Below are 26,185 nucleotides of genomic sequence, written 5' to 3' on the forward strand. Positions count from 1 at the left end.
TCAAGTTCTTTTGAACCATTACGTTGCCTATTAGTAAGCAGATTATTTGCCTACACTGAAGAAATTCTATTTCTTTTCTAGCAAATCCGTGTCTTTCAAATGCAATGCCTTTGTATGACATCTTAAATTAATTTTCTTAGCTTAAAACAGCACAGTTGATATCTAGTCACATTCACTGGCACTTATAATGGAGTTATGGTGATTAATATACTTTGATTTAGAAGTTATAACCTTCCGATGCTTAAAAAGCTGTGTTGATTCTCGCGTGATAAGTGACTAGAACATTTGAAAGCCGATAAATAATTCGCATGAACATCTGTAGCACCGTTCGTCTCGACTTATTTGAAGAAACAACTTCAGACTCACTTAACGAATTTTAAACAAAGGCTTGGAGTGTTTGAATATGCTGTACAAATGTTATTGTTTCCACATAGCGAGTAAGTCAGAGCCTTTTAATAAAATTCAGTGGCACTTCCACATTTACATTCAGACTTCAAACAGATGTGTCATTCGACTTCATTCAAGTTTGTCTATTTTTAATCTCTCAGTTCCACATCCTGACGACCCAGAATGACTGAGTGAGAGGATCATCAGCTCATCTAAAGCCAACATACTTTATACTTCTTATCGGAAGATCCTTTGACGCGTTACTTCGGTTCATTGTCTAATAGGGTTTACAAAGTTCAGTATCTGTACATTGTGTGTTTACCTGGAGACATGTGTCAATCAACAGTCCTCATTTAAGCCCATTTACAAAAATAAGCAAAAAAAAAAAAAAAAACCTCACACAAAACAAAGCTCCAGAGTTCTTTAGAGGGAAAGCAAAACACACACAAACAAAGACAACTGATTTTGCCATTTGCTTTTATTTTGCTAAAATATCTCCATCTCTTTGGTGTACAGACAACAATAAACTGAATAGAAAAATGACTTAGCAGCATTTGCTGTATAAAATAACATTCAGATTCGGTCATTACTCAAACTGAGCGGCATTACTTTTAAACTGAGCAGAAACATCTCAGGATGAATCTCAACATTCATTATTACTAAACTACAACTAACTTTACTGTTACTTGCCTGTTTAAGGGAGATTTGTCCTTACTTCTATGGCACCACCTAGTGGATATCAAATTAGTTAATGCAGCGGTGTCCAATCTTATCTGCAAAGGGCCGGTGTGGGTGCAGGTTTTCATTCCAACCAAGCAGAAGCCACATCTGATTCCACCCGTTTAATCAGTTGTTCATGGCTTTTAGTAAACTTTGGTGTGGCTTCTGGCTTGGTTGGAATGAAAACTTGCACCCACACACACACCGGCCCTTTCCAGATAAGATTGGACACCGCTGAGTTAAAGGACATCTTAACTAGCCATGCAAAATGACCCTTTATTTTTATACGGTAAATTATGAACAAGTGGAATACGACTTACCTCATGGTTTTTGTGTGTGAAGTTAGATATATAGAGATAGAGTTATACAGCGAGAGAGGGAGAGATATGGTTGCATATTGTTTCACCTTGTAAGCATCTTCAGAGCTCTACCAAACCATGTACAGGTCTGCATCAATCTAGGTGAAAAGAAAACAACAATGATTATTTTAAACCAGCCAATATATACTGTACAGAGTCTACTGTACTTGATAAAAGGCCAGCAATAATGCTGTGCAAATGCAACTGAGTAGGCTCCAGAACTTAGAATTAATAAACAGATAGACGATGTATATAAAATGAATAGCATACTATAAGTGACATTTTAAAAGCTCAAACATACAGAAACATTTTTACAGTTACAGGATTACTTAAACGATTGTTTCAAGATTATTAAAAGTTATGATGTCACAATGCTCTTGTATAGTATGATAGCACAGGGTTTCTTCCTGCAATGTCTAAAAAGATTTGGGACAATTGTAGATGGATCTTGAATCGATCCTCCATGCAGAAGTTTTTGGAGCTCTTTAAATTATGTGCATGTGAAATTCCCTCCAATTTTTCAACATGTATCGTATTGCATTAAAACACTATTTTTACTGATTAGCGCAAGTGCAAAAAAAAAGAAAAGAAAAGATGTATACGCCAATCAGCCATAACATTAAAACCATCTGCTAATATTGTGTAGTTCCTCCTTTGTGCCACCAGAACAGCTCTGACCTATTAAGGAACGAACTCCACAAGACCTCTGAAGTGTGCTGTAGTATCTGGCACTAAAACAGTAGAAGCAGGTGCTTTAAGTCCGGTGGAGTCTTCGTGGATTGGATGTGTTTGCCCAGCACTTCCGACAGGTGTTAGATCAGATTGGGATCAGGGTCATTTGGAGGCAAAAGTAAACACTTTTGTCAGATTCTTAAAGCCATTCCTGAACCAAACTGCGGTGTGGAAAGATGCATTATGAACAATGAATGCATAACCATGAAGAAGTGTACTTGGTCTGCAGCAACATTTAGTTAGGTTGTACGTGTCAAAGTAAAATCCACATGGATTTTCCCCAAGGTTTCCTAGAAGAACAATGCGACTCTTTACAGGAGCATACAAGATGATAGATGTTTTATGGTCTAGGTGTGTATGCGTGCATTACTGTTACTTAAAATGTCAATAATCCTGGCATATGTTTCTGAGATAATTATATTAGTTCAAAATATTGGAGATATTTTTGTTAAAACCAATGGAAAAATGTGTATTTATTTTAATAAGATCAAAAAAAGGTGCCAATACTTCTGGAGGGCACTCTATTAGATGCTAAGCTATATAGAGTAATAATGACAAGAGGCACTACAGGACTACAGTTGGGATCCTGTGCAGTAGGCATGAAAGATATTTAAGACAAAATATATATAAAATATATGTGGCTGACAGCACTGGTGTAACTTAGAAAGGTTTGTGTAATCATTGCTTTTTCAGTTTAGTCCATAAGTTCATGTCAGAGATTTGTGATGGTCACTGCAAAACGTTCACTCTCCAACTCCGGAGGATCTCTATCTGGTAGAAAGACGCAGGAGTGAACACATTTTCTGGCTAAAGTCTTGAGGTGTTGCTCAGTATTCACAAATAATCCTCCTAAATACTTTTTTTTACTGAAATTGAGTTGGCAAAGTTGCTACGAATTTCTCATGATATCACTGCCTCTAAAGTCCTTTTACATCTCTGTGTGCTTCCAATTAACATATAATAATGACAATTGTCCAAGCAAAAGCTTTTAATTGGGATTGCATCAATTTCTGAAGTCTTCCAAACTGTTTAAAAGGCTTTCCAGGACTACTTAATTTTATTAAAACCACACTGACGTTTCACTGCGTAAATAAAATACCACTTCCTAATTGAAAATGGCTAAAAGGTTATATTGATACAACGGACACTGATTTTTTAAACAGACGCACCTTTAATGAGAATGTAGAATTCAACGTGAGCTCGCAAGCTAGTCAACATGTTATAAACTGTGTATGGCTTCTTCATGATCTAGTTCTGCTAACGAAGCAGGAACAGAACATTTGGCAGTATTGTTTCTGAAAAGTCATTTATCAAGATTCATTGTTTCCAGAACTGATGTGTACAAGCAATAACACACTCACTATCATGCAGTTATACTGAATACCAGTATAACTGCCATGCAAATATTCAGCCATGCAAATATTCAGTATAGTAGTATTCTTGCTTGAGCAGTATTACTTAATAATAGCAGAAAAAATAACCCTCTAATTTTCTGTTTTAATATTATCGCTGATGAAAGTAACTGACCTGCCAAAAGGAATGAATGGTAATATGAATTAACAGGAGCTGTGAAAAAAAGACCGAATACATTTAACCTTACTAATTAATCCTGCATGCAGTAGTACATTTTTTTTTTTTTTTTGATTCAGGCCGACAAACAAAACAAAAATGTGTAGCCAATGAGCAGAAAGGGGCGTGTCTTGTCAATATGCAGCGGAGAGAGTGTTCAGTGCGCATGTGTGACATTAGCAGAAAGCGGTTAAAACATTGACATGGAAGATAAAAACGAAAAGCGAAAAAAGGCTTACGATAAGGCAAGAAGTAGGAACCATGTTAATATAGGATCAGGTTTCCAGCGCTGGAGAGAACTGAAGGAGCAGGAAGGCCTGTGATGGGACACCGAGGTTGCTTTTTTCCTTCTCGTTAGGTGAGTAACGTTGGTTTTGCTTTGTTTTATAGAACTAATATATGGCGTCCTTTGCATGATTATGCTTGTGTGTCATTTTTGCTTGTTTGTTTATCTGCAATCGTATTGTTCTTCCCTTCAGCTATGATAGACACATTTCTTTCCATTAGTAGCCTGGGTTACGTATGTGTGGGCGGAGCTATCAATACAGGGGTGGGACCCATTTGGGATAGGGGCGTGTTTGTTTTGGCGATTTCAAATGTCAACATTGGCTTTCAAAAATCGTAGACCCCACCTTTAACGTCTGAACCTGCTGTTTTATCTTTGATTGAAAACCGTTACATGAACGGACAAGTAAAGGTTATTGTAATCCCAAAGTGGCAGGCATGATATTTCTAAATGCAGCCAACATTTTGATATTGTACCATATTCATGCTGTGTTAATCAGTTGTATCTTTGTAAATCAGCTGGAATGGGTGAAGCAGTATTAAATCACAAGCTAATCACAATGTCTCTTAATTATCTTTCCAAACATTCAGAACACACCAATAGAAAGAAGAAGAAAAAAAAAGAAACGTATTTGTCACAGACATACTTTCACCACCTACTTCATCATAAATCACTAATTTATGCTGTTTTTGTTGTGGCCAGGCAGGCTGACTAAGTATTTGGAAACTGCTGAGCTCCTGGGATTTTTAACACACAAGTCGAGTTTACACAAAACGGTGTGGAAAAATTAAAGTTGGCAGAGTTGCTTGGAATTTTTCGTGGTATCACAGGCAATAAGGTACTGCCTCTAAATTCCTTTTCCAGCTCCAGGTGCTCCCAATTAATGTTCAAGTGAGCAACCAAAAGCTCTTAAATGCCTGGATTTCTGAAATCTTAAAAAATTTGGATATAGTGAACTATAAAAGTTAGATCTGGTCCACTAATTTGTTCAGTTGAGCAGCTTTTCAAGAGTACTTAAATTTATTAAAACCACACTGATGTTTCACTGCATCACTCGGCTTGTTCACCAGCCACTTCATCATACATTGCAGATTTATGCCATTTTTGTTTCAGCCAAGCAAGCCGATTATTAGCCCCAGAAAACATCTGTTTTAATCAAAACCCAATGTTTTGTCTCTAGTTTTCCCAAAAAATCAGTGACTAGGTTAAAATGGATCTTAGTGTGCTGATAAAGAAGAGTTTAGTTTAAGGACTAGATCATCAAATGGGTCCCAAATGACAACTGACAATTATGATCAAATGACCGTTAAAGGCATTTCAGGACCTACCATAAGTTGATGCTTACCTTTGTGTTGTGTAAACATCCCAATTGGAAATGGTGAACATTAACAAGTGCAAGTGAAAACGTAAACTTGAAAACGCAGAGATTAGTGTTCGATTTCGAAAGATTTTCTTTTTTTGACAAGTCGACCTTTCCCGATTCAATTAAGATTGATCACTTTCCCATTTCGCAGGTTCTTTAAATGAAAAAACGCATATCAAGGATTGGTCCATTAGTATATATTTTGCTGTACCATTACAAAAATGTGGAAATACAGTATCCTCCAAAAAATTAGAAATGCAAGGTCAATTATTTTGTGTTTTATATACCTTGATGCCATGACATGAAAAAAGATCAGAATTTCAGCTGTCAGAATTCCCTGATTTTTTTTTTTTTTTTTACAATGGCCAAGAAAATGGTGGAGATGACACATCTACTGTATATATACACATGGCCTGGTGTCCAATCTTGACTGATTTTACATTCCATAAGTATGAGCAGAGTCTGAAGTTGAAATAGAACCAGTACAGCTATACTACAACCCACCCAACCCAATGGGAGACATGCCCACTGGAGTTGCAAATACCCATAAGAGCTTAAAAGAGGAAAAATTGTTGACGAGTGTCTTGCTTGTACAACTGTGACCAGGACAGAAATTCTTTGTGGTGTTTTCGAAAGGCAAAGTATCCAAAGTTTACCAAACCATTCTGGAGGACCATGTGCACCCAGTGGTTCATATATTGTACCCTGAAGGTGGTGCTGCGTATTAAGATAATAATGCCCTCATACACAGTGGTGACAGAATGGTTTGATGAACAGAACCTAATAGTGACATGGCCACTATTCGACAAGAGAAATGGCTGAAAAACCCTGTGTCCACTGTGCAGGATTTGTATCCGTCAAGACTAATGATGCTGTATTAGCTGCAAAAGGAGGCCAAAGGCTTCAGTTTTGCTGTCCAGCTCCTGTATTTGCATTTTTATCACCATATACTCAGTATCCCAAACATACAGTACAAGCTTGGATTTATACAGTATGGCTGCTTCTGGAACTGGTTCACAAATCTTTATTGGTGATAAAGCTCATGATTGCATATGCAGAAAGAGTTTATTTTGTCTATTTGATAGGAACTTCATAATGCAGCAAAACAATGACATAAAACACATAAAAGACTTCATCAGGGGAAAAAGCAGATGGTTTAAGACCAAGTGAATCAACAGACTGTAACCAACTCCTGAAAAGGAGACTGAAGGGTGAAGCCCCTGAAGCAAACACTAGCTAAAATATGATCTGGTACAAGACTGGAAGAGCATTCTGAAAGAAGAAAAGTAATTTTGTTCACTAACAATTGTGACATGTTCCAGGTCCGATATCTAGTAGACGATATTAGGAAGTGAAAGCTGTAATCCTGATACACTGTCTCATCCATATACAATTAGATGAATGAGAGTGTATCAGTAATAATTGTTGAATCAATGAAAACCAAAATGCTTGTGGGGTGGGGGTGGGGCGATGACGACAAGCGCTTACATGTCCCTCGTCCTTTTAAAGACAGTGTTCAAAGGAATGCAAAGGTGTTTACATACGCAAACATACCAGAACCTAGCGCTAAACACTCAGTAGGCTGTAAATATTTGCTTGAAAATTGGAACTGATTTGAAAAGAATACCCTTTAAGTGCAAAAACAAATGTTGATTTGACTTCATTCCTTATAGTCACAATGAAATTAGTAGTGTTATAAACTAGTAAACTGTTTGGCTCAAATGTAGCTACATTATACATCTGAAGCTGTGATTTAGAAATTCCAAACGAACATTAAAAGGAACGATCATTTACAAGTCTTCACTGGGAAATTTAAGGTATAATAAACTCAGTGCATTGCTTGGTTGGATGTCTAGCAACTGAGGAGGGTGGGGTTAGAAAATGCCTCCTTAAAGACACATGATGCCAACCTCCGAGTCACAGGGGCAACATACCACAACAGAAGAAAAGCCTAAATCTGCCCTATTCTGTATGCATGAGTCTACAGATACCTAGAATGGGCTAGGTCTTAAAGTGAATGACAACAGGGTGAGTTTTTTTGTAGGGGTCGAGCCAGGACAGGCATTATTGCTGTCTTAGCTGCTGGCCACAGACTGCTGTGCCCTTTTTGCAAGCTAAAGTCAGAATTTCTAAATGCTAGGTTAAATGCTTTCCTAGGGATCGAGTCTCGTCTTTTATAAATTACAGCATTTTATTTTATTTTGCAATATGGATTGTGCCAAATAATAAAGTTCAAGTCACGGCACTTCCTTCAACATGCTTCATGAGTGAGCTCATATATTTTGGATAATAAGCAGATTGTATCTTTCTTCACACTTTGACCTTTCCATCATATTGGTAAAGGTTAATTTGTGGTTCATTTCCAAAACATCTGTGGCTCATCACTGACAGTGCTGTGAAGAAAATCCCAACAATGACAATGTCATCAACTACTGCTGCTTTCCTTTCCTGAGCCTAGTACATTCCCCCTCTTTTTTCAGCTTCAAAATGGCTTGCTTCTCTCAGACTGACAGGTCTTTGGTTAAACTGTCAAACGAGGCACACATGATCCAATATTTTTGATTGCTTGAAAGCTGGGTGGATTCAAACTAATGTCACACATCTAGATGTTGTATAACACGTGAATAAATCTCGCTGCAAATCAGATCTTTTGTGTATACTCACCTTGTGATCTCAAAGCCCAAATGCCTTCATTGCAGAGAGAGAAGGAAAAGGAAGCGAGAGAGGTGGGGAGACTGCGTATAGGTCGTATTGCTGTCAAAGGTTTCCACACAAATCAGCATTAAAATTCCAGTGAACCGTGCGGCTTGTCGAGCAGATGCAATTAAAAAATAAATGAATAGATAAAATAAAACTGACCTGATTATTTTTAATAATGTATGACTATTACAAGTTGACCGTTTCTTTGTCTTAATATTAAAGAAATGTTTAGTCATACACTTTAATCTAAAAAATATTCAGGTGTATGACTAAATCAAACCTTAAGAATCTTATCAGGTTGTATGTGTGTATATATACACACACATGCATGACTAAGTGACTCTTTGCAGTGCCTTAACAATTCAATATTCTACCCAGTATATCAGTATCAAGTAACCCAGTTTGGGTCCACAGACAACCACCACAGGATATGAAAATTCTGAATAAATGTGTGTAAAATTACCAATCATTTGAACCATAAGCCATACATATTATTAATTGTATCACAAATAAAAACAAAACAAAACATAAGTATACTGGTGCTGCTAGAACATGTATAGCTGTCTGCTGCATGTGTTGTAAAAATGCTAAGAATTAATAGCCTGTACTTTGAGGCTTGTTTGTACATCATAGAATGGACCTTCGGGCATTTTAAAATATTTCCCACCTTGACCTGGATGATCCCTTATCTGAAAGGACCTCTGATTTATGGCGAGACAATACAATTAAGGTTAACTGTAGCAATGTCTGCGATAGATATCAACATTTACATCAACAGAATTTGGCAAATACTTTTATCCTGAGCAACTTACATTTATCTACTTTATACAACTTAGCAGTAGAGAGTTAAGGATCAGTGATAGCTTGGGATCTGAACTCTCAACCATCCACTGAGCATTCTGGGCCCTTTGAATAGGGCTATTAGCATTTCATAGCTCAACATGCCCACTGTATAATCACATACACTTAAGCCACTAGACAGCGAGGTAAACTAGAATACCCAGTCTAGTTATATTAACCTTAAGGTGAGGTTACATTGCTTTGATATTCATTAACTTTTGACTGCTATATTAATAATACATTACATAGCAAAAAGCTTTGTGGACATCTGACCATTTTATCCATAAAGGCCTTTCCCAAACTGTTGCCCAAACAAACTTGGATATGCATATAGTTTGCCTTTTTATACTGTAAGCAATACCTCTTAACTTGAACCAAAAGAACCAAACATTTTCCAGCATGACCGTGTCCCTGTGCACAAAGCGAGGGACATGAAGACATGGTTTGCCAATTGTGGAGAAGAATAACCGAAGTGTCCTGCCCAGAGCCCCGACCTCAAACTGACCAAACACCTTCACTGGATGAACTTTAAGTATAACTGCACTCCACAACAGGACTGACCTTACTAATGCTCTTGTAAATGTCAAATCACCGCAGTAACATTCCAAAACATAATAAAAAGGGTAATCATAAAATCTTGCATGGGATAATCAGAAGCACATAGGGGTGAGATGGTCAGGTGTCCACAATCTTTTGGCCATAAAGTTTACCCAATTGCCGCAAAGGTCTACAGGTAAAGCTTGGGATATGGCTAAGTTGTCTGAGGTATATTTTCTAGACAGGTAGGTATATATATCTAGACCAGGGGTCGGCAACCTTAAACACTCAAAAAGCCATTTGGACCCGTTTCTTACAGAAAAAAAAAAACACAGGGAGCCACGAAACCCTTTTTTGACATCTAAAATGAAGATAACACTGCATATATCGTTTTTACCTTTATGGAAAGTATAGAAAAAACTGTAGTGTGTTGCATTTATGAAATCAATGAACTGCTACCGAGTAAACGAAATTTTATTTCGTTTTGTTAAACTTGCTGGCTGCAGCAGACCGAAAATGCGTCTGCTTCTGTGTCGGATTTCGCAAGTCGGCAGTTATGACGCATATTTTGAGCGACAAAAAAATTAAACACGAGCATCATAATCTTAGAATTTAGAATTACTTAAAAAAATTTAAAAAAAAAACAACAACTAACTAACTAAAATAAAATAAATTTAAATTAAATATTTATTTTCCAAATCTAGAGTGAGCCGCAGCAGAGGGATGAAAGAGTCACTTGTGGCTGCCGACCCCTAATCTAGACAAACTGATATGAGCAATCTACTAAAACATGGTAACATCTTTATTTATACACTAAAATACGTCAGTTAAGAGAATCACAACTTAAAAAAACTTAAAGTAAACCTTTTAGAAAAATAAGATTCAAGAGACAATAAAAAGTCAATAAAAATAACTCATTTGACTACCTTTGTCATAAATGCCAAAGGTAATAGAGAGATTTCAGATCTCTGTGTTGTTATACAAAACCTTCTCGTATTGTCGCAGTTTGAAGTCACAATTTTTACAGGTAAGTCATCAGCATATTTTAGCATCCATCATTACTTTGTCATTTCATTCACTCAAACAACTACTGACACGTGACAAATTAAAAGGGACCAAAATCCTGAAAGAATTTGTTGGAAATGCATGAAAGCAGATGCTAAAAAGGTAGGTGTACTTGATGACCTTGATTTTGGAGCAAGAACTTGTCCTCCATGACAAACATATGGATGACCACGGATTTCCAGAATGTCCTTGACACTCCTAGCTGTGATGCTCTTGAAATATGTAGAAAGGATAATTTGCTGGTTATAGTCCATGTTTAAAAAAAATTAATAAAATTAAAAAAAAAAATAGAAAACTCATATAGAAGTATTTGTTGAACTGTTTCTGGCTGCATGTGATTGTCTTCAAAGGGTGGCTAAAGAAAGGGCCAAAAATGGGTGGTCTTAGTTTATCTGACCATTTGTAAAGATGGGGCTAGAAAGTAAAAGGGTAAATCGGTTTCGACCACACACACACTGTGCAGACTATTGCATCAGCTGAGTTGTACCCATCTAATTTTGATAGATAAGTATTTTGTTTTCCACCATTTCTGGAGAGTAGGATGGAAACCTATTTTAGTGCTATTTGAGAGACCAGCTGCTACTTTGTACTGGCTTAAAGAGGTACAATATAAGCCTGCTGGGAAGGCACAGGAAGCATGGACAACTCAGTTGCTCAATGATAGACCTCAGTATGAGGTGGTAAAACCTGCAATTTTGAGGGATTATGAACTTGTACCAGAGGATAATAGACAGTATTTTTATTTTATTTTATGGAAACGTCTTTCGTGGCGAGGTTGGGCGAGAGAAAGTAGTTCTCTTTGATAGCTGGTACTGATGAGTTGGTTAGAGAGCTGATTTTATTATAGGACTTTTAAAACTCTGTCCCCGACCGTGTTGGAGTACGTTTTAATGAATTAACCATTTACAATGTCTCAAGCAGCAGCACTCAATGATGAGTTTTTTTTAACCCACAAGCAAGAATAAAAACGATTCGAGCAGAACACTCGTCTGAAGGCAGAGCTAAACCTAATCAAATCAGTTGAATACCTACCCAATCTGAGGAAATTAGAAAGTGTTTTGCCTGCCATAAACCTGAACACGTTGCTGCTAACTGCTTGTCTCTCAAGTGAAAACAAAAAAGTTCTATCAATCAGGTTGAAGGTGTAGCTCTTTACACGTCCAATGTTTTCAGGTGTGGGCTGCTGTTGTCCCTTCATACCATCATCCATTTATATTAAACAGGTTGCTTTGCCATGTGATGCTAACTCCATGCCAGTCAGTTTTCAGAGCCGCCCAAGGGTTTCAACACACACACTTTGAATTAAATATAGTTGAGTGAGACAGACCATGTAATTAAAAACACCCGAGTGTAAGAAGAGAGTGTCAGTGTGTCATTAACATATGGAAGCCTCAGATTTTGTACTGATTACAAAAAGGATAACGCCTCTGATTCATGTCCAGTACCTTGCATGAATAATTGTTAGACCCCTTAGAAAGATATGGCAAGTCTCTATGGCACCTTACCTTGATATTTACAACATTTAAGTCTTTGGTTTAAAATAATAATAATAATAATAATAATAATAATAAATAAATACTTGCCACATTTAAAAGACTCATCAGTATAGTGTTGGGCAATGTTCCTAACTGTCCAGCATATTACCTTATAGATCAGGGGTTCCCAAACTTTTCAGACCGCGACCCCCAATATTAGACTGCTGACGACCTGCAACCCCCGTCGTCCCTCAGACCCCCACCCCGCCCCACCTTCTCCTCTCGTTTTCCTCCAACAGCTTGTGAGGATTTGCGATTTGGTTACAGACTGACGGAGCTAAAACAAAAAGGAACACAATCTAAGCCAGGCTATTTTATTAACAAATTATGGACAAAAACAAATACATCCCATAACTATGAAATGCTTACAGACAGAATACGAACAAGCTGCCTGTAACATGCGTACAGCGTTGGCTGGCACCTTGGAACAATTATAACTTCATGTATAATTGTATTGTAAATGTATTCAGAAAAAACCCATGTGACGGATGGGCGCTGTGCGAAGCAGGTCCACTCTAGGTTCAATGTTAGAGAATGCTATCCGCAGATCATCTTCCACGTTAAGCCATGACCTGTGTTTATTCGTAATGCAAGTGAGCGCGGAGAATGTCTTCTCGCATAAATACGTTGAGCCAAATTGCATGAGTACATCCAACGCGGCTTTCGACAACTGTGGATATTCCAGCGCGACAGAGACCCAGAACTCATCCAGCGTCTTGCCGTCCTCAGGGTTCGATCGGTTGAAAGGTCTATCAGCGAATCTTCCATATCTGTCGCCAGACGATTTGCTGTGGTTACATTGAATGGTGACCTTATCCAGTCATATTGGTCAGGGAGCGTCTCCTTCAGGGAAATACTTATGAAAGTGATCCAAAAATTTGTGATTGATGCCGTCTCTTAACTGTCGTAATTAATCGGAGCAAACAAAGTTATATTTACAGTTTATTTTAACTATCCTAAATTTATACTCACATCAATACAACCTTTTTACCATAGAAAAATAAAAGAATAAACAATAAATAAAAACCAAAAAAAAATAAAGTTTCTGGAAATCATCTCGCGACCCCCCGCCCCTAACTCCGCGACACTACCCCTGTTATAGATTACCTTATAGTGTACTTGATTTGCCCAACCATGTACCAACTCTCATGCAGATTATCCAAGGTTTGAAAAGGCTCATCTTACACTGAATCTGTCCAAGTGTGACTTCACTTAGGTGACAGATTCCTTTATACAGGTTTCTCTAGAGGTTTGATTCATTCTCTAGATGCCAAAGTAGCAGCCATAGTTGACTTCCTTAACCTGCTACACCCTGGGAGCTGCAACCTGTTTTGGCTTGGCAGGTTTACTATGGTTTTGTAGGAATTTTTCCACCATAGTCATACCCATCACAGATGCTCAGTCCCAATGTACCTTTTCACTGGTGTTCAACATCTGAGCATGTATTCAACAGTTTTAAAGTGTAACCCTTGCTTTTGGCTCCTAAAACAGCTGCGTGGTGAGGCAGGGTAAGTGTTCTTTCCTTTCCATTTGGCACCATCTGTAGCCCACCTTGTTTGGATCTAATCGTGTTACCATGACCACTCCACACCAGTTTGTAGAACCAATTTGTTTTTGCACACACTGATGTACTGATCCATTCATTACCAGATCCATTTATTGTAATATACACATGTGGAGAGAGAAAATTTGAGTCTACAACTTTCTGTAGCAATTTACAGAAAGGCCGGGTTGGGCTTCCGACAAACTTTGATGTGGTTTAGGACAGCTCAAAATACCAAGTACATCTGTCAAGTTCCCTTCACATGTCTCTACCAAAGATGTTCTCCGGACTTCAACAGCTTGTGGCTTGCACAAGTAGTGAAATACTACATGAACTAGTTTGTTTGAAACAAAGCAAGTATGTTTTAATGGCAGTGTTTGCACCCAGAAACAAAGGTAATGATATTTAATGAACATACAGTTAAGCAGCCTTTCATGTAAACGTTGCTCAGACACCAACACACAGCCATTACTTAACCAGACATTAAAAAAAAAAAAAAAACAGAAATAGGAGATGTGTATCCATGGCTGAATGGCGACTCTTGATTTGACTCTATGCAATAGATGAGGGCACTAGATAAGAGAATACAGACCCATTATATTCTACGGTAAGAAGCAAACAAAGGGTCATATTCAGTTTTGAGTTAATAGATCATTAAGGGCCTAACATCAAAACTACTTACACTGGTATTCAGAATTCAGACCAAAGTACAGTCTTAAGCTCAATTCAGAAGTTTGTATGTATGGGCACAATTAACAGAAAATAACAGAATGGATATACTAAAAGTGTATATATTGGATGAGGTTTAGTGAACACTAATCAGCCAAAACATTAAAACCATTTAAATAATATCAGACAAGTCCTGCATATGCTTCCTTTGGGGTGGGGGGTGGGGGGTGGGGGGTGGGGAGAGAGAGTCATAGCCTAATGGTTAAAGAGTTCGAGTCTCTAGCCGGCAATACCACGACTGAGGTGCCCTTGAGCAAGACACCGAACCAGCAGATCCTTTAAGTTGCAAGATGGACTCGTTTGTCAGCACATCCCATGGATGATCAATCAAATTGAGATCTGGGGAATTTGGAGGCCAGGTGCACACCTTAAACTCTTGTCATGTTCTTCAAATCAATCCTGATCACTGTCTGCTGTTATAAAGCAGAGTACTGGGTCTGCAATTCTGTTTAGAATAGGTGGTACCTGTCAAAGTAACATTCACATGAATCCTAAGAACCAAATTCCCCAATTTCCCCACGTAAGCGAGGCACACATACTTGGCTGTCCACATTGTGCAAGAGAAAATGTAATTCATTAGACTAGGCCAGCGTCTTCTGTTATTGCTCCATAATTAAGTTGTGATACTCATGTGTCCACTGAAGGCACTTTTGCATTGGACAAAGGGTCAGCATGGGCACTCTGACAGGTTTGCAGAAATCCAACCACATATGCAGCACAATGCTATGCTGTGAGTTTTCTGACACATTTCGATCTTGTCCAGTATTAACTTTTTCAGCAACCTGTGCTACAAAACCTATTCTCTGGGATCGGAAAAGACGAACTGGCCTTGGCTCCCCAGGCACATCAATGAGCTTTAGCTGCCCATGACCCAATCGTTAGTCCCAGCTGTCATTACATAGACCACATTTGGTAGGTACCAACAACTTCCCAGCAGGAAGACAAGACCTTTCTTGACATTGCTCAGCTCAGCAACATCGGCCCTTGTCAACGTCACTCAGATTCTTATGTGCTATGTTTTGTCCTGCTAACATTCTTTAGTTCTCCTGACAATGGTTTTAATGTTATGGCTGATCAGTGAATACAGGATCAAGAAAATCCATGCATCAATATACTGGCATTTTACCAGAATATTATTAAATGTATATTTCAATGCCTTACATCTGATTAATATATCACAGTAGTATGTTTAGTATTAAGTAACCTTTTATGGTTCGTATATCAGACAGCCAAACAAAAAGAAAATAAAAAAACAAAAACACTATCTATTCATTGTTACCAATATAAGTGATTATATACACAAACAAAACAAAACAACTGAGAAATAAATATAACAACTAAAAAAATGTATGTCCTGGCTCTCATTGTACCCATTCAAGAAAGTGAACCAAATTCAGAATGGGTTCTTTTATTATAACAGCTTGCGTGGTGGTAGCGATAACAGAGAGGATTATTAGCAATTTGCCGAGCTGAGCCATGCGACACCAATCCGGTAAAAATTGCATTACTTCAGCCATGCATTACATGAATTGGTTTTGAACTCTCTTCAAAGTATTAATTTCTTCTTCTTCTTTTTTTTTTGACAGAAAGTGCTTAACACCATGTTGGAAAATGAGAACACTTATGAACTACATTTTTTGTAACGTTTAAAAGGCACAAACGCACAAAGCTAACTTTTTAAGTATTTTTATTCAAGAACTACCATTTAAGGAAAAGGAAAATAACCCGACATATTCATAATATTCGCTAAAACAAAAATGACTGCTAAAAGCATGCACATTCTACATTACATACACTAGTATTGCTATCCATATAGCAAAATAATCTAAAAACAATCACTGTAAATCAGATGTTGTACAAATAAAATGTCCCAAGCAACATGCTCTTGCCAAAAAAGCTACACTAAAGCATTTATCTAATGACTTGGGATTTAAAGATGTTATATGCAATAAAATCTTAGAACCTCTTGGTTGAAAAAGGGCACAAGTTTCTGTTTAGAACATGCTGTATACAAGACACTGTTAATTAGTATATAGGGTTTTTTTTGCTTTGCTGTCACAGAAAAGTAATAATACCGGAAATGAGCATTTTGTGACTGTACCCATTTCTTGGTTTCTGATCAATACAGATTTTACCACTCACACTGCACAGTAAGCAGAAAACCAAAAACAGAGGTATATGTATCATTGTACCGCTCTCTGTTCCAACATGTCTTGTCGGAGTTCTGAGTAGGGTGAAAAAAATAAATTAAAAAAAAATCAACTGCACAGAATTGTGTCACAATTTATACAGTCCCACATGATCAGGTAAACTGTAAAAATAAGCAAAAGTGCACCTACGTAGTAGTGCAGCACAAATATGGTCATTGAGCACATTTAATAAATTTCACCGAGCTTTGGCTGATCGTATAACAAGCAAAAACAAAACAAAAAAAAAAGGTAAGAAAAGTACTAAGCAGAAGCATTGCTACCTTTCAAATGCTCCCTGTTACAAAAATCTGACTGCTCTACAGCATATGCACAGTTAAGGCAATATCAGTCTCCAAACAGAGCTGTTTTCAATTCATGATCAAAAGTGATTCGCACACTTGCGACAAAGGTCAACACTAACGGTTGCCTGAGAGCAGCGTCACTGAAAAGGACATAAAAATGGACAACATCCCATAAACAAGAGTGTAGGTGGTCTGGCTCAAACGACTAGAACTCAGTATGATGAGAGAAAAAAAAATAAAAGAAAAGAAAAAAAGCCTAGTATCTACGGCGCTTGTTATTTGGCCCATCAAATTTCCCCCCAACAGGATCTCCTCGCCCAAATCCACCTGGACCACCCATAGGAGGCACAGGTCCTGCAGCACCATGCACAGGCGACTGTTGTTGCTGGGGGGAATCAACACTTGGTCGAATACCCATGGAAGAACCCATTTGAGCAGGTGCTCCCTGAGGAAATCTTTCATTACGCTACAGTATGACAGAATAGAGAGAAGAATATGTGTGGTTTTATGTGAAAGAAAATCCATCATGAATCAACCGACGTTGTTACAAAGTCCAAAGAATATCGGAAAAATTTATGTGAATGTTTCGATTGTCACAACGTAGAAATCCCCCAAGTTGACATGATGAAAAGCAGCCCCGTCCAGGTACCAACAAAAAAGAGACAAATACAAATTAGTGTGCATAGAAATGAGGAATGTATGAGACAAAACTGCAAATACGCTTTTAACTGGTAAAATGATCAGATAACAAATACCAATGCATACAATGTAAAGGTCAAGAACATGCCAGAAAATTGAAAAAAGAGCAAAATAATGCGTCACAACACCCCAGAATTTAACCACCCCAAAAGAATAAAAAACGTCTCGGATGAATTAAAAAGAAATTGTTACTTTTCTGGAATGTTGGATGACCACAGAAAATGAAAGTCACTATAGAACAAATAATTGCAATAGAATAACAACATAAACTGTACAATTTTACTGAGGCTTACAGTATCCTATTTGTTGCAAAGACAAATCTAATCAACTTTGAATGTAGCTAAAATTTTGTAAATGTGCTTTCCACAGCAAGAGAGAGAGAGAGAGAGAGAGAGAGAGAGAGAGAGAGAGAGAGAGAGAGAGAGAGATGGAAAACAGTGTGACTAAATACCAGTACTAGGTCCCTGTCAGATACACCGAAAGCCGTGTAAGAACTTCAAGGCTTATGACACATTTGTATTGCATGTCTGAATTTTTAAGTGCAGCAACTAAAGAAATAGTGGCAAGTGAATTAATAGAGTGCACCACTACAAAGATTGGAATATGCGGATACATTTATGTTTAGCAATTTATATCTGAGAATTTTTATCTTTTAGCAGTAACAATGTGTGAACTCACTGGAGGCACTTACAGCACTGAATAGCATTAATGTTATTGGTGCAATTTCATGATTATTGGAAGTTGTCTCCAGACATCATGCTGATGCCAAGTTTGATGAATACTGTAGTATTTAAGATTTGGTTACTGAAAATTTCAGGTAAGTAGCTTGTTTTTATAGCCATTGAGTTTGAACAACAACATACAGTACTTTTCTCTTTTCATCTATTTGTATACGTATCTGTAATTTTTTTCCCCCACTCCTTCTTACTAAGGGTGCCAATATGGAGTTGGCAGTAATATAAACTTGGTAAGATTTTTTTTTCAGTTTATAAAGATTGTATAATAAACTTTGATTAAATGACTGATTTAAAACTATCCTAGTTCTTTTCATTTATTTGCATACATTTTGTTTCATTTCTGCTTTTGTATGTTACACGGTAACTAATTACATTATTTGATACCGTGCTGTTTTACATGAATGCCTTTTACAGCATGTGATTGTAGACAGCTGAATATGCCGTTAGTTTTAGATAAGGATGTCATTTCACAAAACAGTAAGTAGCAAGCAATAGCACTGATACGTTACCATATTTCCGTTATCCTGAATGAGGGGTGTCCCCATATTTGATGATCCCTCTGGCCCCATGGCTCCACCCCGGCCTGACATGCCCATGCCCATCATTTGAGCAGGGCCCTGGTTACCGCTAACAGCAGTGGCAGGATTAAAAGAATCTACACAAGACAATGCATGACCAATATTAACTAAGACAACTGTCCATCACCCACCTTGGTACTAATCTGAGCAATGCAGGCTATTTTTGATGTGCAGTACCATGTTCCACTAAAATGAAAACAGATGCTATATGACATTTCTATATCTAACTTGCTCTTCAACAAAAGTACATCCTATTCCTGAACTTCCAGAAGTTCAAAAAATAAAAAAAAGGGAGAAAAAGTTTTAGTATTTGACATAAAAAAAAAAATCTGTTTGTGTAAAAGTGGAAGAAAGAAAGAAACAAAGAAAGAAACAAAGAACCAGTAGACCAAGTCCATAATGCACAAAAACTACCCATTAGTAAATGGTCAAGAAATGCTGGTCTGGTGCCACAAAAAGATAAATGGCCAAAAACATAAACTATATGTAACGTATATGTCAACTGCATGGAATTATTTAAAAATATTTACGATTTCCCAGACTGGGAAATGTCTGGGTCAAGTCAAGTATTTAATGTTAAAAAGGGTAAGATTTCACATTCATGCAACTGCAACACACTTATAGACGAGCACTCCTCAGATCACAGGTCACAGTATGACTGCATGTACAGCAAGGGTTGTACAAAACTAGGTTTTTAACACAGTAAGTAAAAGTGATATATATATATAGGACTAACCACACATTTGGTTCAAGCTTGGGCTGAGATTTTTGACCATACCTCCCATATTAACGGCTCCACGGGCACCCATTTCACTCATTCTCATATCCTGTTCTCTCTGAAAGTGAAGAAAAGTTATGAAACCGTAAGCTTCGGGTTAATAAAAGATCATTTGTGGAAGTTTAGGTTTTAATACGCTTTAGTAGGCTAAAAAACATTATCCTTGGAAATGAAGGGGTTTTGACATTATTGAGCCTTGTTTATCAAACTGGATACAAACAGATTTATTGTAAATTGTTTACAGACACAGTAGAAGCTATTGACAAAAGAATAGCAAATATGAAAAAGGGAAAGTAAGAAAACTAATTTATAAATGAAGTCATATAAGACCAGTTATTCAGTTAAGAAAGTTCCTTATTCCATTGCGTTTTCTTTTAATGCTGTGTAACATTTTAATAAAGTAACAAGTTTCCTAGGTTCCATATGGAGTCCACGGATATCAGAGAACAATAGAAAATATTTTACTTTTTTCCGTCTCGATGTCTACCCCTTTTCTGTTCCTCTCACTTAATCTAATTTAGCTTCTAATGTAATTTGGGAACTAGATGTAGCTAGAAATGTGCGTCAAAACAACTTTTACTTCAGTCTCTGAGAAAGTCTTTTTTGCCATTTCAGTCATGTGATCTTTGCCTTTTATGGCGTTTAGAGAGGATCACCAAACCCGATTGAAATTTATCAACAGTCTCATGCACATACAAATAAAATCAGCATTTCAAAACTTTATTTATTTTTTAAAGCTGTTTAGTTTTAGTTTGGTCTACGCAAACATTTACACAGAACTTTATTAAAGTTTGATCTGTTCAGTTCCTTCAGTTCCAAGCACAGGACTGCAGACATTCTTTGTGTTACATATTTAAATTAAATGTCAACCATTTTACAAACTACATTCAGTTGTATGTGGTGTGTGTATATACACACACACACACACACACACACACACACACACACACACACACACACACACACACTGTAAAAACTCTACAGAACTAAGAAAATGACTAGAGAACATTGTGAAATCAAAAAACAGTAGAATGTAGCATTAATAAAGTTCATATTATTAATTTTAGATGTTATTAATGTAATGTTTCTATTGTGCGTTCAATAATTACTAAGTAATACAATAATAAAACACAACACACGCACACAGTCCCTCAAACACACACACACAGTCCCTCAAACACACGCGCACACACACAGTCCCTCACACACATACACAGTCCCTCACACACACACACAGTCCCTCAAACACACACACACACACAGTCCCTCAAACACACACACACACACACACACACACAGTCCCTCAAACACACACACACACACACACACACACACAGTCCCTCAAACACACACACACACACACACACAGTCCCTCAAACACACACACACACACACACACACACACACACACACACACACACACAGTCCCACAAACACACACACACACACACACCACACACACACACACACACAGTCCTCACACACACACACAAACACACATCACACGACACACCACACACACACAACACAGTCCCTCAAAACACACACACCACACAAACACACACACACCAGTCCCCTCAAAAACACACCACACACACACCACACACACAGTCACTCAAACACACACACGACACACCACCCCACACAGTCCACTCAAACACACACCACACACACACACACACACACCCACAACCAGTCCCTCAAACACACACACACACACACAGTCCCTCAAACACACACACACACACAGTCCCTCAAACACACACACACACAGTCCCTCAAACACACACACACACACAGTCCCTCAAACACACACACACAGTCCCTCAAACACACACACAGTCCCTCAAACACACACACACACACACAGTCCCTCAAACACACACACACACACAGTCCCTCAAACACACACACACAGTCCCTCAAACACACACACAGTCCCTCAAACACACACACAGTCCCTCAAACACACACACAGTCCCTCAAACACACACACAGTCCCTCAAACACACACACAGTCCCTCAAACACACACAGTCCCTCAAACACACACAGTCCCTCAAACACACACAGTCACTCAAACACACACACAGTCCCTCAAACACACACACAGTCCCTCAAACACACACACAGTCCCTCAAACACACACACACACACAGTCCCTCAAACACACACACACACAGTCCCTCAAACACACACAGTCCCTCAAAACACACAGTCCCTCAAAACACACAGTCCCTCAAAACACACAGTCCCTCAAAACACACACACAAAAAGTCCCTCAAAACACACACACAAAAAGTCCCTCAAAACACACAAATACAAAAAGGCCCTCAAAACACACAAATACAAAAAGGCCCTCAAACACACACACACACACACAACCCTCAAACACACACAAAAAGGCCCTCAAACACACACACAAAAAGGCCCTCAAACACACACACACACAAAGGCCCTCAAACACACACACACAGGCCGTCAAACACACACACACAGGCCGTCAAACACACACACACAGGCCGTCAAACACACACACACAGGCCGTCAAACACACACACACACACACACACACACACACACACACACACACAAAAAGGCCCTCAAACACACACACACACACACACACACACACACAAAAAGGCCCTCAAACACACACAAAAAGGCCCTCAAATACACACAAAGGCCCTCAAGCACACACACACAGTCCCTCAAAACCACACACAAAAATTTCCTCAAACACCAGCACAAAAAGTCCAAACACTCGTAGAAAAAGTCCCTCAAACACTCGCAGCCCCCCCCACTCGCGCACAAATTAAAAACAGAATTAAAGAAAAAAAAATAAACAAATGGTGTGCAAAAGACTCCCCTCATGTAGGTTGCATATCATAAAATTCAGTCACATAATACATTTGATTCTCTTTAAAATTAAACCACTATCTTGGTCAAACACACTCCTCATCCCTTGAAACAAATATATACATGTTTATATAAAAACGTATTATTTATATTATTGACCGATGTAGACTATTTTTTATAAAAGCAGATTATAAAATAAAAAAAAATAAAATAAAATCATGAAGTCCAGTCGATGCAAAAGTTTAGGAACCCCTGACAATTTCCAAGATTTTCCAATTATAAATATTTGTGTGTTTGGATCAGCAATTTCATTTTGATGTATCAAACAACTGAGGGAAACTAAAGTAATATTTCAGTAGTAAAATGAGGTTTATTGGATTAACAGAAAATGCGCAATATGCTTCAAAATTAAATTAGACAGGTGCATAAATTTGGGCACCCCAACAGAAAAAAAAAAAAAATCACATCAATATTTAGTAGAGCCTCCTTTAGCAGAAATAACAGCCTCTAGAGTCTTCCTATAGCCTGTAATGAGTGTCTGGATTCTGGATGAATGTAATTTGGACCATTCCTCCATACAAAACATCTCCAGGTCAGTTACGTTTGAAGCATTTGGCAGACGCCCTTATCCAGAGCGACGTACATAAGTGCTTAAATCTCTATCATTGTATACATTAATGCTGGTTCACCAGGTTACATACTTAAGATACCATGAGTTTAAAAAATTGTTCAAAGATGAAAAAGTTTCAAAGGTTTTTTTTTTAAATAAATGCAAAAGATAGGGAAAGAAGTGCTAGTTGAAGTGAATAAGTAGGTCTTCAACCGCCGTTTGAAAATAGCCAGTGACTCAGCTGTCTGGACCCCTAGGGGAAGTTCATTCCACCACCTTGGTGCCAGAACAGAAACAGAGTCTTGTTATATACTTGCCTCTTACCCTGAGAAATGGTGGAACCAGTCGAGCAGTGCTGGTAGATCGGAGGGTGCGGGGTGCAGTGCGAGGAGTGATGAGGGCTTTGAGGTTAAGAGAGAGCTGGTCCGTTTTTGGCTTTGTACGCCAGCGTGATGTGTGCAGCTACCGGAAGCCAGTGAAGGGATCGCAGCAGCGGGGTGGTATGTGAGAACTTAGGCAGGTTGAAAACAAGCATTTGCAAGCACAACTCTGCATTTTGGATCATTTGCAGAGGACGAATTGCGTTCATAGGTAGACCTGCCAGCAGTGTGTTGCAGTAGTCCTGTTTTGAAATGACAAAAAAACTGAACAAGCAGCCTGTGTGGACAAAAATGGCCGAATCGATGTAATGCTGTAGAGAAGAAACCGACATGAGCGTGTCACATTAGCAACATGCAAGGAAAAGAACAGTTGAGTGTCCATGGTCCATGGAGATCAGATAGTTAGGTTTGATGGTTGCCGAGCACGGACAGCCTGCTTCAAAATCACCCCACAGGTGTTCAATGATATTCAGGTCTGGGGACTGGGATGGCCATTACAGAACATTGTACTTGTTCCTGAGTAGATTTTGAGCAGTGTTTTGGGTCGTTGTCTTGTTGAAATATCGAGCCCCGGCGTAACTTCAACTTTTGTTGATTTCTCAACAACAATCTGAAGAATCTGCTGATATTGAGTGGAATCCATGTGACCCTCATCTTTAACCAGGCTCCCAGTACCGGCACTGGCCACACAGGCCCACCAGATTTTACTGTGAGTAGAAGTGTTTTTCTTGGAATGCTGTGTTCTTTTGCTGCCATGCATAACGACTCTTGTTATGACCAAATAACTCAATCTTTGTTTCATCACTCCACAGCACCTTATTCCAAAATGAAACTGGCTTGTCCAAATGTGCGTTTACATACCTCAAGCGACTCCGTTTGTGGCGTGTGTGCAGAAAAGGCTTCTTTCGCATCACTCTCCCGTACAGCTTCACCTTGTGCAAAGTGCTCTGAATTGTTGAACGATGCACATTGACACCATCTGCAGCAAGTTGATGTTGTAGGTCTTTGGAGGTGGTCTGTGGGCTGTTTTTGACCGTTCTCACCATCCTTCGCCTCTCCAATATTTTACGTGGCCTGCCACTTCTGGCCTTAACAAGAACTGTGCTTGTGGTGCTAAGTAGTTACAGGTATTCAAATCAACAAAATTGCAAGGGAGCCTAAATTATGCACCTGTCTACTTTTGTTTTGATGCATATTGTGCATTTTCTGTTAATCCAATAAACCTCATTTCACTACTGAAATATTACTTTAGTGTCCTTCAGTTATTTGATAGATCAAAATGAAATTGCTGATCCAAACACCCAAATATTTCTAAATGAAAATATTGGAAATCGTCAGGGGTTCCTAAACTTTTGCATACGATTGTATATGGTTTGTGAGAGAGGGAGCAAAATAGAGAGAGAGAGAAAGAAGGCGCAGAGAGAGAGAGAGGGAGCAGAGAGAGAGAGAGAGAGAGAGAGAGAGAGAGAGAGAGAGAGAGAGAGAGAAAGAGAGTGTGTGTGAGAGAGAGAGAGAGAAAGAGACTGTGTGAGAGAGAGAGATAGAGAAAGAGACTGTGTGAGAGAGAGAGATAGAGAGAGACTGCTGGTCTTCTGCCTTTTGTAGAGATTAAGACACTCCCAATGTGCCCAGAGTTGCTGCATCCCACAATTCTATGTAAAGTTAATGCACAACAAAACAAAGAAGAAATAACAGAACATTACAGTTAAGCAGCTGTCTGAGTGAACAAACAGATGAATCAATAACAAACAAAAACAAAACAAACAGAAGAGGTACACGCACACCTGCACTAGCAGTTTACTTTCTATACATTATAGCCAAAAGTATGTGGCCGCTCACTTTCTATTCATTTTACATATAAATGATTAAGTATTGTACATTAAAAAAAGTTGAAAGATTCCATTTCTAAACTCAAATATTGGTATAGTTTTATCTGCAGTTGGTGTCTTAAAAACACACACACCTTGGACAATGCATTCACAACACAGACTCTCTCTCTCTCTCTCTCTCTCTCTCTCTCTCTCTCTCTCTCTCTCTCTCACACACACACACACACACACACACAGAGCAGAGAGAGAGAGAGCTCGAGTGAGAGCAGAGAAAGGGAGAGCGCAGAGAGATAGAGAGAGATAGAGAGACAGAGAGAGAGAGAGATAAACAGAGAGAGATACATAAAGAGAGAGCAGAGAGAGAGAGAGAGAGAGAGAGAAAGAGAGAGGTCCCTGCAGATCTTCTGCTTCTTGGGGAATTTAAGAAGAAAAAATAGTCAGCACATTATTTATGAACAAACAAACAAATTATTAAAAATATTTTTACCTTGTTTTAAGATTTCAAATGCCAGTCTATTTCAAGGTCTACTGTAAAAACCTTAAAACTTTTCAGCAGGAAAATGTGGATTGTATAGCTTCATTCTTTAGACAGAGTTGTTCCAACGTGCTGGAACAAGTTTTGCATACACTGAAGTGCTGGACCTTTGAGATCATGAGATGTTCTGAATTTGATAACCACAGTCACCTTAAATCAACCAGTAGGGTACAGAAGAATTATCGCATTGCACGTCATCACTCAAACACTTCACAGCGCACTTCATATTTTTATAATCATACACCAGGTACGGTCAGGTATAGAATTATTGCCACCCTTAACAAAATGCATAATATGCAAAAAAAAAAAAAAAAAAAAAAAAGAG

The 26,185-nt window shown here is 38.3% G+C and overlaps 1 protein-coding gene across 4 annotated transcripts in view; it reads right to left on the reverse strand.

The window, feature by feature from the left end:
* Nucleotides 1-847: 847 nt before the first annotated feature.
* The window catches only part of pspc1 (paraspeckle component 1), a 36,400-nt gene continuing 11,062 nt past the window's right edge, over nt 848-26,185 (reverse strand). The window contains exons 7-9 of one of the 4 annotated variants that reach the window (XM_027156195.2): nt 19,649-19,706; nt 18,802-18,947; nt 14,411-17,322 (exon numbers count right to left, since the gene is read on the reverse strand). In XM_027156195.2, coding sequence (XP_027011996.1) covers nt 17,113-17,322; nt 18,802-18,947; nt 19,649-19,706 — 414 coding nt within the window. In that variant the 3' untranslated portion in view covers nt 14,411-17,112. Of the gene's footprint in view, nt 1,565-14,410; nt 17,323-18,801; nt 18,948-19,606; nt 19,707-26,185 lie in introns of those variants that run through there. The other 3 variants (XM_027156194.2, XR_007138452.1, XM_027156196.2) reach the window with 3 other exon arrangements.

This window comes from Tachysurus fulvidraco, chromosome 18, assembly GCF_022655615.1.
Source record: "Tachysurus fulvidraco isolate hzauxx_2018 chromosome 18, HZAU_PFXX_2.0, whole genome shotgun sequence".
Lineage (NCBI taxonomy): Eukaryota > Metazoa > Chordata > Actinopteri > Siluriformes > Bagridae > Tachysurus > Tachysurus fulvidraco.